General features: G+C 53.8%; 1 protein-coding gene across 1 annotated transcript; it reads left to right on the top strand.

Moving 5' to 3' along the window:
• Nucleotides 1–9,930: 9,930 nt before the first annotated feature.
• Nucleotides 9,931–11,789, top strand: GUCA2A (guanylate cyclase activator 2A). Its single transcript, XM_004591520.2, has 3 exons — nt 9,931–10,168; nt 10,929–11,139; nt 11,532–11,789. Exons 1-3 carry the CDS (start codon nt 10,094–10,096, stop codon nt 11,594–11,596), a joined length of 351 nt encoding a protein of 116 aa, XP_004591577.2. The 5' UTR covers nt 9,931–10,093; the 3' UTR covers nt 11,597–11,789.
• Nucleotides 11,790–13,651: the final 1,862 nt, after the last annotated feature.

Genomic DNA, 13,651 nt, shown 5'->3' with positions numbered 1-13,651 from the left:
TAAAGGCTTTGTGAGTGACTATGGGCTGTGGTTTGTTGGGGTTGAATCTTCAGGTGGGAGAAGGAATTCCCATTTATACTGCTGATTTGAGCCATATATGGGAGCTTGAAAAGCACAAAGGTTGTGGGTTGAAGTGGAGGGTGAGGGAAATTGTGCTCCTTATAAAGAGCCAAGCACAGCAATTATCTGAAACGATAGTGCCCCAACTTCATTGGTATGGAAACAGGCTTATAGACCAAGCAGTGGGCCGACTAGTAACACTGGTGGATGTGAATTTGAACCTGGAAGCAGTCTTACTGGGGAGGCCTCTGGTGCTTCTGATTTAACCTGCAGAGACATCTTAGAGTTTTAGAGGATGAGACATATTTAGAAACGTTAACTTATCTAAGTTCTCACAGCTCGTGGTACTAGGGTAAGTCCATCTAGGTCTAATTCTAGAGTTCATTTCCTTCTGTCCCCACTGTTTATAAAAAAGAGGAGTTTGTGTGTGGGTTTCTTGATAGGGGCTGGCTTGGCTCCCATTGCCTAGGTACGTTTTGGTCACCTCAGTGTCTCTGATAGAAGTTACTGGAGGGTCAGTTGAGTCTGGCCATCATGTGCTGGTTCAGATGTGCATGTCATGATCAAATGCAAAAAGGAAACTTGCGGTGTGTTTCAGTCTCAAGGCTTTAGTGTCTGTGTGAAGGGCTGCTGTTTATAGGAGTGATTATTATCAGTTGGGGAGAGCAGCTTTTCTAGGAACGTGTACTACATTTAAATTCCCTAGGACCACAGAGTGAGCCAAAAAGCATCCCCCTACAAACTGAATGGGACCTTAAGAAATCATCTCCAACAGCCCTCCACCTTTTGTTTGTAGCCAACAGTGAGAGAGCCAAGTATGGGAGCTGGTTCAGATAAAAGTCACAGCTACTGAAATGAAATCTGGGGAGGGGAGATGGACAAAGTCATTTATGAGGCGGTTGGAAATGCTTACCCGCGTGGTCCCCCTCATCCACACAGGAGCCTGAGGATGCGACTGCCTCCTCTTACAGGACGGCCCTTCAGAGAGAGGCACCGAGGAGTATCGAGAAGGCCGTCCGCCAAAGCATACGAAATGAACTACGCAGGCATGGCCAAAAGGAGAAAAGCATGGGAAATATGAAGGTTACAGTGGAGAGCCTCTGAGAGCCAGATGCCCGCAGGAGTGTGAGAAGACCCTAGCTGGTACCTGTTTCCTTGCCCCTTTCCACAGAACATGTCACCACTGAGCATGACTCGCTAGAAAAGGACACGTTTTTTTACAGCATTGTCCTTCATCGTGAGCCTGACCGAGCCATGCTTCTCCACGGCATTGACACCTTAGTAAAGAATTTTAGGAGTGACTTTGAATTTAAATTCATTACACCCTCCCCTCAATACATGACTAGTCTGCATGTGGATGGGCTTGGTACTCGCTGCAACAGAACCAGAATTCAACCTCAGGTCAAGGCTGGTTACTACTGCCAACTGTTGCTTGTTACCTGGCTGATTCCATTTATTTACTCCTTATGTTGCTATTACCAACCTTGTTGTGCCAATGGAGAGTTGATTGGAGTCATCAGTTTGTAAGTGGGAGCAGTTGATCTAGGATTTTAAACCCAGGATAACAGAACCCCGGCACCCTGCTGTCTCTGGGGAGGACCCTGGAACCAAGCTGGAGCCGCTTTGCCAGGAGGCTGCAATGAGCACCTACGGCCACCAGAGGGCGAGGAGGCCAGCTCTTGTGTCCTCCCTTTAAAAAGGCTTCTCTTTTTTTTCTTTTTTTTAATTATTATTATTATTTTTTTTTTTAAAGATTTATTCATTTTATTACAGCCAGATATACACAGAGGAGGAGAGACAGAGAGGAAGATCTTCCGTCCGATGATTCACTCCCCAAGTGAGCCGCAACGGGCCGATGCGCGCCGATCCGATGCCGGGAACCTGGAACCTCTTCCGGGTCTCCCACGCGGGTGCAGTGTCCCAAAGCATTGGGCCGTCCTCAACTGCTTTCCCAGGCCACAAGCAGGGAGCTGGATGGGAAGTGGAGCTGCCGGGATTAGAACCGGCGCCCATATGGGATCCCGGGGCTTTCAAGGCGAGGACTTTAGCCGCTAGACCACGCCGCCGGGCCCTTAATTATTATTATTATTATTAATTATTTTGCATTATGTGACAGTCTCATAGGCTCTGGGAATTCCCCCCCCCCACGCCCCTCCCCCCTGTTGGATTCCTCCACCTTGATGCAGTATTACAGTTCAAATTCAATCAAGATTCTTTCCTTGCAAACATATACCAAGCATAGAGTCCAGCTACCCGTTGTCCAGATGGGTTGAACAAATTCTTGGGGAGACCATTTCTGGTCCGAAGTTAGAGCTGGTAAACTGGGATGATGTAAAAAGGCTTCTTTTGCCTAGGGCTGTTTCGCTTTTTCTGCAGCCCCCAGTGGCTCAAGGTCTTTCCCCTTCCTTATCAAACCTTTCTGGAAGAATGCAAGGGTTCTCTCTAGCTCTCAGCAGTCAACCTATATGTGCCTGTATCCACCCCCCCCATAGGTGCTATTCCCCTGCTCCAAGGTCACCCCACTGTTGGCCCCAAACTTGAGCCTCCTGAGGCTCTGCCTCTCTTCTGAGACCAGCCGATGTGGGGATTGGCATTGTTTGGCTAGGAGGGTCCATGGTCAGGCCAGCCACACACCTTGCCCTTGCCAGCCCTGCCTCTGCTCTGAGTGAACTGTGATATCTACAAGCCTACATACTGCTGCCTCTTGTGTTTTTCACAAACGTAATGATTATTGCCACCATTTGCCGGGTCCCTGCCCGGTACTTCACAACCATTATCTGAGTTAGCACTCCCAGCTGCCCGCTTGCTTGGTATCATTATCTGCCTTTTACTGCTGGGCATTGCCATTCGGAGAGGTGTAGTGATTTGCCCAAGGTCACGGCTAGTGAGCGGCAAGAGGACGGGCACACAGATCTGCCTGGCTGTGGTCCACTCTTCACACGGAGGCTTATTGCATCTTCCCCAACACTCCTATTTGTCCTTGATCTCTCTCAGGTCACCCCACCCCAACTGACTCCAGAACTGGCCGAACTGACGTCACTATGGCTGAATGATGCCTTTCACCGGCCCCCAGTGGGTGAGAGGCAGCTTCCCGTTCCAGACAAGGGCAATAAAGACGTCTGAGGACACTTCCCACCCTTCCCATGCCTGGTGAGGCTCGCAGGCGGTCCTGCCATCCCCTCGTGTGTGATTGTGTGGCCTTTGCGAGTAGGACTGGGACTTCGTAGCTGTGTGTGCCATAGGAGGCAGGAGAAGGTCCTCAGAGTGGCCTCACTCAGATTTGGCAGCGTCTTGGTCCCTTACTGGGATCCGGCTGGGTTCCCAGACCCTGCAAGTCTGATGTACATATATTCTTTCCTTTTCTCATCACCTCCTGGACTTGTCCCTGTTGTCACTTCCTTGAACTGTATCCCTTTGAATGAATCTCTGGTCTGACCCAGATGGCATGCAGGTGGCCTCTTGTTGACCCACCCCAGAGCCTGTCTGTCATAAGGGCTTTGCAGGTGCTAAAATCCAAGAAAGTGTTTGAGGCAAGGGAGAGCAAACTTTGGAGTTATGAGGACACAGTTTCATTTTGTGCAAGATACTGCTCTCCCCTGGGCCTCAGTTTTCCCATCTGTAAAATGCAAGGGAAACAGCTCATAGTACTGTGGAGGTCAACAACGAGACATCCAGCGTAGGTGCTGGCACGTGGAAGTCTTGAGGAGTCATCTCTGTCTCTCTCTGCCCTCCCTCCAAGTCCCTGGCCTTCTCAGAGCATCGTCCTTCTCCTGCCAAGACTAGACTGTTGGCACTCAGCACCAAGTGCCTCAGGGAGTCTTTGTAAATCCCAGCCCGTACCATGGTCTCCTGCCTCCACTGGACAAGACAAAATTCCATAGCCAGGCTTCTAAAGCCTTCATCTCTGACCTGCTCAGCCCAGTGCCTCTTCACTCCGTCAGCCTTCCTTTCGGTGCCTGATACCGCCCCCTCCCACACCCAAGCTGGAGAACTTGCTCCGGATTACTCCCCAAATGGGTCCACTCACCCCATGCCCAGCAAGCCCATCACTGATTGATGCCACGGTGGTGGAAGTTATTTTGGAGTTTCTTTAACAGTAAGCACTGAATCTTACAAGTTCAAGCGGGGTTTGAATAATGTGTGATCCCCTGTGTACGTCCCTGGTTGGTCCTTGGTACTCTTGACCTGCCTATGAAGTCCTTTTGAAATGATAAGGATGGGCTCAGTCTGGGTTCTACCATTAGATCAAGTATCCCTTTACTTCGTCAGGGGCTGTGAGCTCCTGTGAAGCTCTCGGAATAGGAGCTGGCAGTGAGAGGTCAACCGTCGGCCGTCTGTCTTTGTCTCACTCCCTTAATTGGATGGCATTAAGAGGTGTGAGGGCTGGGAGCTCTGCTTCAGTTCCAGCACCAAGGCCTTTGCTTTGCATACATCTCTCTCTCTCTCTCTCTCTCTCTCTCTCTCTCTCTCTCACACACACACACACACACACACACACACACACACACACTGGCATGGCTGCAGATCTTCCCATTGGTCAAGGACCGCTTCAGATGCTACCTCATCTGGGAAGACCTTCTGCCAGTTCTTCTGGGGATGTTCTGTGGCAGAAGTGCAGATCTGTGACGGCTGAGGGTGGGACAGGGGATTGGCAGGTGCACTGGGCTTGGGAGATTTAGATGTCACACTAAGAAATGTCTGTGGACTGGCAATAGTTATGGGAGATGTTGGAGCTAGGGAGAGTTGTGATTCAGTAGAAAATCCTGGGAGCTGACACCCCAGGCTTGTCCCTCCTGTGCCTCCCAGTTTGTTCCCTCAGTGCCCCATGGAGTTTGAGCCCATGTCCCAGCCTCCATTTAGTCTGTAGAGTCTGGGTGGTGGGGAGGGAGGAGTCCTGCTGTGGAGCCTGTCTCCTTCCCTGCCATCTCTCCAAGGATGGCCAGGACAGGCTAGGGGTGAGGGAAGGAGACGGTGGCTGCCATGAGGAATGGAGAGCAGATGGAGAATGGGCCTCCCAGCACCTGGGCCTGGCAAGACCTCAGTGCTAAGCAAACAACCAGACACACCCTCTGTCCACTCTCCAGCTGGCCTCCTCGAGCATCAAAGGCTAGGGCCGGCCCGCCTGGCACCTAGGCTTGTGTTCAGGCCTAGAAGAGTTGGACTGGAGCCAACAGACTTCAAATCCTACCACTGTATGACATAGAACACTGTTTGTGTGGACTTGCTGGCTTCTCTACCGTGGGTCACACTCAGTGGTCATTCCTCTCTTCTCCTTTGCTAGGAGAAAGAAAGTGGGAATTTGGAGCCAGGAGGAATGCTGTGGACAAAGTAATAGTTGAGAAAATGGGTTTCGGTTCCTGGAATTTGTAGCTGTGTGACCACAGCTGCTAGCAAGTTCACTTGGCAGTGAATCTAGGAAAATTGTGCCCTGCTCAAAGTTTAGGTAGACCCATACTCCCATTCACACCTCCTTACACTCTGTTGACTGGGTCTCTTAGTACAGTGTACATCTGTTCACAATGGCCTTACTTGTGCCCTGTGCAAGTCATGATTTCTTGCCCTCCCTGAACCACTAAGCTTAAACAGACCCATTTGTAAAATGGTTTATACAGTGACTTCTTTGGTTTTCCCAGAACTGTTACATCTATCTACATTATAATGTCTGGCTCAGACAATACTGGATTCCTGTAGGACCCAGAAGTTGTTACACACTCTGAAATGTGTTTACATGTAGGATGGGGAGGCTGTGAAACACAACCCAACTCTCTCAGGGTTGTAGGTCAGTATTGGAGTTCCCCAGGCTGGCAGCTCGGTTCTATTCCAGTCCTTCCTGCTGAGCTCCCATTGGACTTTTGGGCTTGCAGGGAGGCAGAGCCAGGCCTGGGAGGTCAGTTAGAGGCCAGTCTCACAGAGGCCCGGAGGCTGCCCAGCTGCAGGCGGAGCTCCAGCAGCTTCTAGCATGGGGGTGGGGAGGCTAAGGGCTGGGCTTTTCCAGAACTGTAAAGCACCTGGCCCAGAGCCTAGCACTAGTAAACCTTGCCACACGTCAGCCGCTGTAGTTAGGATTATTACACCATGACCTTGATCCCATAAACACTGCGTGGCACCCCCTTAGTGCCAGGCATGTGGGAGTATTGGGACCTTGATACAGTCTGGGCTCTCAGCCCTCTCAGGCTAGTGCGCCAGGTAGAGAGTTGAGCAGAAGTGTGAGATGGAGCTGCTGGCACACAGAACAGTGGACATGGTCTTAACCCAAGCTTTCTAGGGCTGGGATTGGGAAAGAGCATTTTCTAGAAATTAAAAAATCTACAGAGCCAGGTGAAGCTGCTGCTTGTGATCCCAGCATTCCGCATAGGAATGCTGCTTCTGGTCCCGCTACTCTGCATTCATTCCAGGCTCACGCTAGTGCGCGTGGGAAGGTGGTGTAAGATGGTGCCAATATTTGGCCCCCAGCCACCTGTGTGGAAGACCAGGGTGGGATTCCCCACTCCTGGCTATGCAGCCGTTCGAGAGTGAAAGTGGACGCAGCATCTGCCGTTCCCTTCTATCTGTCACTCTGGCTTAAGTGAGAATGCAGCTGCTACTGTCCCCATTTTCTCATGCAGAAACAGGCAGAGAATAGTTACCCTGCTTTGAAGTGGTGGCGCTGGATTCTGCTGCTGCAGGGCTGCCCAGGAGTCAAGCTGGGCTCTTGGGCTCCAGCTCTGCGGGTTTGGGCTACTCCTGGCGAGTGCTGTGGACTCCTGGTTGAATGGCAAGCTCTGCTGGGTCTCACTGTGACAGCCTTGGGTGCCCGGTAAGGATGGTCTGGTTTCCCTTTGGAGACCCAGGCAGGGCAGTTGGGTTTTCAGGTAAGGAGCAGAAGGGGCATGGCCAGGAAACTAGAGGGACGGGAGTCTGCAGCAGAGGGTGCCTTGGCAGGAAGTGAGGCTAAGCAGCCTCAGGCCCACCCCATACCTGAACAGCAAGCCATGAGGCCAGCTCTTGAGCAGGCTGCTCTAGCCTGTGTACTCTGGAGAGAAGGACAGGGGAAAGAGAGTTGGTTCCCATTTCCCAGAAACATGTCAGAGCGGGGTTGGGCAGGGCAGGACCCGAAGGGCAAGGCCTAGGAGCCACTTCCTCTTTCCCACAGTGCATACATCACTCCTGCAACACCCATCCCTGTCATGTCTGCGTTCTTCCAGGAGAGCTCCTGCCCGGGGGCTGTGAGAGAAAGAAGCTTCAGGAGCCAAGGCCTTCTCCCCTTCCTCCCGGCCACATTCAAAACTGAAAGGCAAAGTGAGTCATCAGAAGGGTTCCTCCAGGCCGCAGAGGCCCTGCCTGAGATCCATCCTTGTTGGAACCAGATGCTGACCCAGCTTTAGCCTTCCACGTAATCCCAGACCCAACCTCAATCATAGCCCATCCCCGACCACACCTCCAGCTTCAGCTGCAAACTCAATTCCAACCCAACCCTAGAAGGAACTCTACCTAACCCAGAGCCACCCTGACGTCAGTTACAATGTCCACATCCTAACACTAGCCTCAACTCCTTTTTTCAAGATTTATTTATTTTTATTTAAAAGATTTTACGGAAAGAAGGAGAGACAGATGTTTCATGTATGGGTTCACTTCCCCAAATGGCTACAATGACCAGAGCTGAACTGATCCAAAGCCAGGAACCTGGAACTTCTGTCTGAATCTCCCACGTGGGTGCAGGGTCCCAGGACGTGAGCCATCCTCCACTGCTTTCCCAGGTCATAATCAGGGAGCTGCTTGGGAAGTGGAGCAGCCAGGACATGAACCAGAACCCATACAGATGCCAGTGCCACAGGTCCACAGGTACAGGATTAGCCTGTTATGCCACCACATCATCCCTGTGTTTCCCCACCTCTTTTTTTGTTGTTGTTTTTAGATTTGTTTATTTTTATTTGAAAGGCAGATTTACAGAGAGAAGGAGAGATAGAAAGAAAAGGTCTTCCACATGCTGTTCACTCCCCAAATGGCTACAATGGCTGGAGCTGAGCTGATCTGAAGCCAGCAGCCTGTTCCTGGTCTCCCATGTGGGTTGGGTGCAGGGTCCTAAGACTCTGGGTCATCCTCTGCTGCTTTCCCGAGCCATAAAACAGGGAACTGGATGGGAAGTGGAGCAGCCAGGACATAAACTAGCACGCACATGGGATCCCGGCACCTGCAAGGGGCAGATTAGCCGGTTGAGTCATTTTGCCGGGCCTGTATCCCCACTTAACACTAACATTCTGCCTGTAACCTCAGTTGCACTTGTAACCCTGACCCAAACCCAATTAGAATCATGATGTGATTCCTTCCCCTAACTGGCAGGGAACCCAGTGCTAGTCTTATCCCAGCATTCACTCTCACTCTAGCTCAAGTTCTTCTCCAACCCCAGCCTTGCCCTCAGCCTCACCTCCCAGCCTGCTCCAGCCATCCCCTGCCTGCTTCCAGGTATGCCTCTCCTCCCCTAATCGCCCTCCCATTCCTGTCCCAGCTACTGGGGACCAGCATGTGGCTCAAGGAACTGAACTGGGAAACCTTGGCTAGAAAACACACCTCAGTGTATTCTGAACACATGAGATACACAGCATGCACACAGTGCTCACATGAACCCACAATCTGCAGACACGTAACCACATACACACATCTCAGTGCACACACACATATCACCACATATACATACCAGTGCACATACATGTGTTTGAAGACACCTCAGTGCACACCTCTGCTCATACATGCAGCTCAGCCATGATCTTCACAGTGCACACCTCAGGAGGCAGGCACACAGACAGCTCATTGTACATGCACACACCTGAGTGTACATGCACACACACAGTGTGGAAGTCCTGCCCAGCTCTGAGGACTAGTCCAGGGGGTACGCCAGGTGCTTCCTGCCCCATCCTGTGGCTGGGCCCCTTTGGAGTCTCCTGCCCATCAGGCACTGTGCCCTCCAAGTCCTTCAATATTGACTACTCACCGAGCATTCCTGCCCACCATCTCCTTGAGCTGGCCTGGCACCTGGCTGGGGCTGGAGAAGAACAAGACATAGGTCCCTTACTGCAGTATGGGGAGCTCTGCTGGCCTCGGGGCACACTGGTAGGCAGCACTCATGGTGCTGGGGGCACAGTGCTGGTGGGGTTCAGAGTCAGAGGCACAGGCACACAACAGCTACTCCTTGAGGGCACTGTGCGTTGCAGGGGCATGGGCTGTGAGCACGGTGGGGCTCAGGGGAGGACACCTAGGCTGCAGGATGGGCAGGATGGGGCAAACACAAGAAAAGGTTAGGCTATTGCTCAGCAAGGCGGGGGTCACGGGGGCCTGCGGGAACCATTCAAATCAGGAAGAACCAAAGGATGCGTTACAGAGTGCTATTTGTGCACAGACATCAGGCTGCATGCTCTAGTACTGTGTGAACTGGCGGGAGGTGGGATTTGAACCCAGCCTATCAGAGTCACAGTGGCCAAGCCCTGGAAGTCTCAGCTCTCATTCCCAGCTGTCTCCCTCCCCTCCCCTTTCCCCAGGCCAAACAACTCATATCTTTATGACTATTCCAGGCTCAGCTCATCTCTGAGCTGTTCTGAATGTAACCCCCTTGGACAAAATGGCCCCATACCCCAGTTCCTCCTGTGGGGAAATGCCTGCCCATTCTTTAGGAACTCAGTCTCCTTGCGACTAGGTGAAGTGACCTCTCCTGGCCCCACCTCCCTGACCCCCAGCAGCCCCTTCACCATGGTTCTAATCACCCTGCTTTGTCAATTGGCTATCAGCCTTGCTTGTCAAGGGCAGGGCCAGGTCTGCAGCCCCTGTGCCAGTGCCGGGGCCCAGCCTGATGCCCAGGGAGGGGCTGGGCCATCCCAGGCTGGGGGCTGATTTCTTTTCTCCAGAGGCTGTCTTGAGCTTTATCTGATTCAGGGGCCTGATAGGTGAACAGATGAGATGCTGACAAAGTCTCCGGGTTACTCAGTAACCCTGCCCTCTTTAAAAGGCCCACCTTTCTGGCAGCCAAGGCTAGCTAGCTGTTCTCCTTCAGGCACCTGCTGCCATGAATTTCTTCCTGCTCTGCGGGCTGTGCCTCCTGGGATCCTGGGTTGCTGTGACAGAGGGGGTCACCGTGCAGGTAAGACCCCGTGGGCTCTCTGACGCAGCTTCAAGGGAGTACAAGGAAGTGGGGGTGTGTCTGAGGCTTGGCCTTCCTCAGGGAGCCCCCTCTGTGACCTGCCACACTTCCATCTTGGAAGAATTCAGGAAGAGAACCATTAGAGAAAGGCCAGCAGTACCTGCTGGGTGCCAGCTCCTGGTTCAGTATCTCACTACACCTCACCAAGACCCCCAGCGAGGCTGGAGTCATTAGCACCATTTAACAGAGGAGGAAAATCGAGGTTGAGGACTGTTGGGAGCAGTCCCCAGGCACACAGCTTGCAGAGGATCTGGGTGGGGATTTAAGCCTTGCTCCTCCCACCTGTGCTGCACTAGAGTATCTGGGTTCCAGGAACCACAAGGACCTTAGAGGTGTGCCTGCTGGTGCAGTGCCAGTGACAGGCCAGGCTGGCACCCTGCACCGTCCATGGACCCTGGAAGCCCTTTCTTGCTTCACAAGCAACATCCGGGTTGCAGGCTGGAGCTGGGGCCTCGGGAGCAGCAGGCTGTGCTTTCAGGCAGTGGGGAGCTCTGCTGAGCATAGCCGGGTGCAGCTGGGCCATTTTGAACACAAGCATGTGGGCGCCACCCTGCATCCCTGGCCTCCCAGAGGATGCAGAACCCCAACAGCCTGTGGGAGGGACGCCCGGCTCCTGTGCCCTGCGCCCCGGAGGGATGTCATGGCCAAGCTGGGGACCAGGGCAGTAGGCCAGCCTCACGCTCTGTGCTGTGACTTCCAGGATGGACAGCTGTCCTTTCCTCTGGAGGCCGTGAAGAAGCTCAGAGACCTGCCGCCGGTCCCGCAGGCCCGGCTTGTGAGCCTGCGCCAGAAGCTCGCACCCCGGCTTCGTGAATCTACAGTTTCCAAGGTCTGTAGAAATCCAAACTTTCCAGAAGAACTCAAACCTGTCTGCAAGGAGCCCAACGCGGACCAGATTCTCCAGCGGCTAGGTGAGCAGCCTCTTTGATGGGGCTGGTGGAAGAGATGTGCTCTGATTGGCGGGTTCGGAGGCGGGGTTCAGCCCTGATTGGCTGGTCTGCAAAGCTCTTTGCTTCTACACTTGTGAATTGGATGAGATTTAAGGAATATCCTAGACAGGAAGGGTGGGACCTGAGCAGCATCGTCTCTTGATAGACTCTGCTCTGATTGGTCAGCTTGAGTGGTCCATATGCCCATCTCTGCTCTGACTGGTCAGCTTGAGGAGTCCATGTGCTCTGGCTCAGGCAGTCAGCCCAGGCCCCTGGAACTGCAGGGGGCTGGCAATGGGGGCCTCCCAGCAGTGGCTCTGGAAGGCTTGCAGGAAGAGAAGTTGTCCTTACCAGGCCCCATCTTTCCTGTCCAGAGGCCATCGCTGAGGATGTGGGCACGTGTGAGATCTGTGCCTACGCTGCCTGTACCGGATGCTAAGGTGCTGTTGCCCACTGCCTTCCTTCCTGACCCCCCAGGCAAGTCCTTCTCGGCCAGAGAGGCCTACCATGTGACACTCTCAGCCACAGGATTTCAACTGTCCCCGGCCCAGCTTATGGGGGTGAGGTGGGTAACCTCAGAGCTGACTGAGATCCACGTTCAACTCTGAGCTAATAAACCAGATTCCAGAGTACCTGTTGTCTTGCCTCTGTTTTCCTTCCTTCAGCCGTAGGTGCGGCCTCCGTTGGCTTTAGGTAGCGCACTCCCTGCCGAGCAGACAGCAGTGAGCTCAGTGAGCTAAATGAGAGGACCCCACTGTCCCTGCCCCCTGGGGCTGCCACCACCACCCTGGGTGGAGGGGGACTCCCGAAGGGGGAGAAGATGGCAGCTCTCTTTTTCTTTCTTGTCACCCTGAGGTCACCGCGGCCGGAAGCTGGTCATCCAGCCACCACTTACCATGGATACTTGCCCAGCTGGGGATCAGCAGGCAGCATCGTCTGAGAGTGCCCAGGTGCTCCCTGGGCTCTGCCTCTGGCTGAGCATTTCCAGGCTGCCCCTCTGTGGAACCCACTCTCCTCACCCCTTTCGCCTCTTCCCACAGTGCCAGGTGAACTTGGGTTCAGGTGCCCAGGGCTTTGCTCCATGGCCTCTTCTGACAGTGCCCCCTCTCAGTCCTTGGTGCTGCCTTGGTCCTTGCTCAGTTCAGCACTGTCGGCATCTGTGCCTGGGGAAGTCACCCTGCACCCAGATGGGGTGAGGGCCTCGATGCAGGTGGATACAACCCAGGGCAGGGGGAATCAAGGGGCCAGGGCCACACGGTGCCAGCCCTGGCTTCCAGCGCCAGGCCCTCTACCACCTGCCTGGTGTTAGGAAAGTCACTCTTCTGCTGCATGCCCCAGCTCCACCTATGTAGACCCAGACCACTGATAGTCCCTGCCTCCCAGTGACACAGTGGATGGAACCCTGACCCGACCCCATTCAGGGCTGATGCAGTCACAAGGGGAATTCAGTCGCAAGCCAAGAAGGAACTGGGGTCAGGCTGAGACTGGGTCAGACAGGAGGTAGGGAATGAGGCAAGGAGCGAAGCCAGAGGGGATGAAGAATGAACAGACAGCCAGGCTCCTTCCTGGCCCATGGGAGTGGGAACAATGGCCACAGGTCGATTCAGACAGATTCCTGGGCTGAAGTCAAGATTCGTGGATGGGGGAGGGCATGCTTGCCCTTGGTCCTTGGGATGTACACTGGGATGGATGTCTTTTCAGAACCAGTATAAGAGCCAGCAGAGAGAGATGTACAGAGGGATGGCGTGGGCACTCAGGCAGACATGGGGTGAGATGGTGTAGGCACACAGGCAGCCATGGGGATGGGATGGTGTGGACATGCAAAAAGGCATGGGTGTGGGGCATGGGCACACAGAAAGCCATGGGGATGGGATGGTGTGGGCATGCAGGCAGGCACAGGAGCAGGATGTGGGCACACAGATAGCCATGGGGATGGGATGGCATGGGAACATAGGCACAGGAATAGAGCATGGTCACATAGGCAGACATGGGGATGGGATGGCATGGGCACACAAGCTGGCATGGGGATGGGGTGCGGGCACACAGGCAGGCACAGGGGCAGGGCTTGGGTAGGTGACAGCCAGGGCTGGGGCTGAGCCTGGCTGAGCTGTCCCCAAGCTGTGGGCCCTTCTTTGAGACCTGATCTTGTATCCTGCCTCCCAGTGCAGGGGTGATGTGTGATCCCTTTGTGCTCAGACATGAGCTGGGCTCTCTGGGAATGGCCCCTGACTCAGCCTGTTTCACCTGTGCGGCTTCCTTAGCCTGTTCTCTCCTTTCCCTTACTATGGGATGACAAGTATCAAGTATCCCTACGTGACCCCCCCACCTCTGGTGTGGCTCTGAAGGAGCCAGAGTCAGCCTGTCAGAGGGACACATGCAGGCCCATGTTCCCTGCAGCACCGTCCACAGTAGGCAAGGTGTGGAATCAAGCCAGTAGTCCATTAGCTGAGACACATGGAATATCATTCAGCCTTCACAAAGAATGGGATCCTGA

This window comes from Ochotona princeps, chromosome 2 (assembly GCF_030435755.1).
Source record: "Ochotona princeps isolate mOchPri1 chromosome 2, mOchPri1.hap1, whole genome shotgun sequence".
Lineage (NCBI taxonomy): Eukaryota > Metazoa > Chordata > Mammalia > Lagomorpha > Ochotonidae > Ochotona > Ochotona princeps.
Note: the sequence above shows the minus strand (reverse complement) of the source record. Positions and strands in the feature narration are given on the sequence as shown.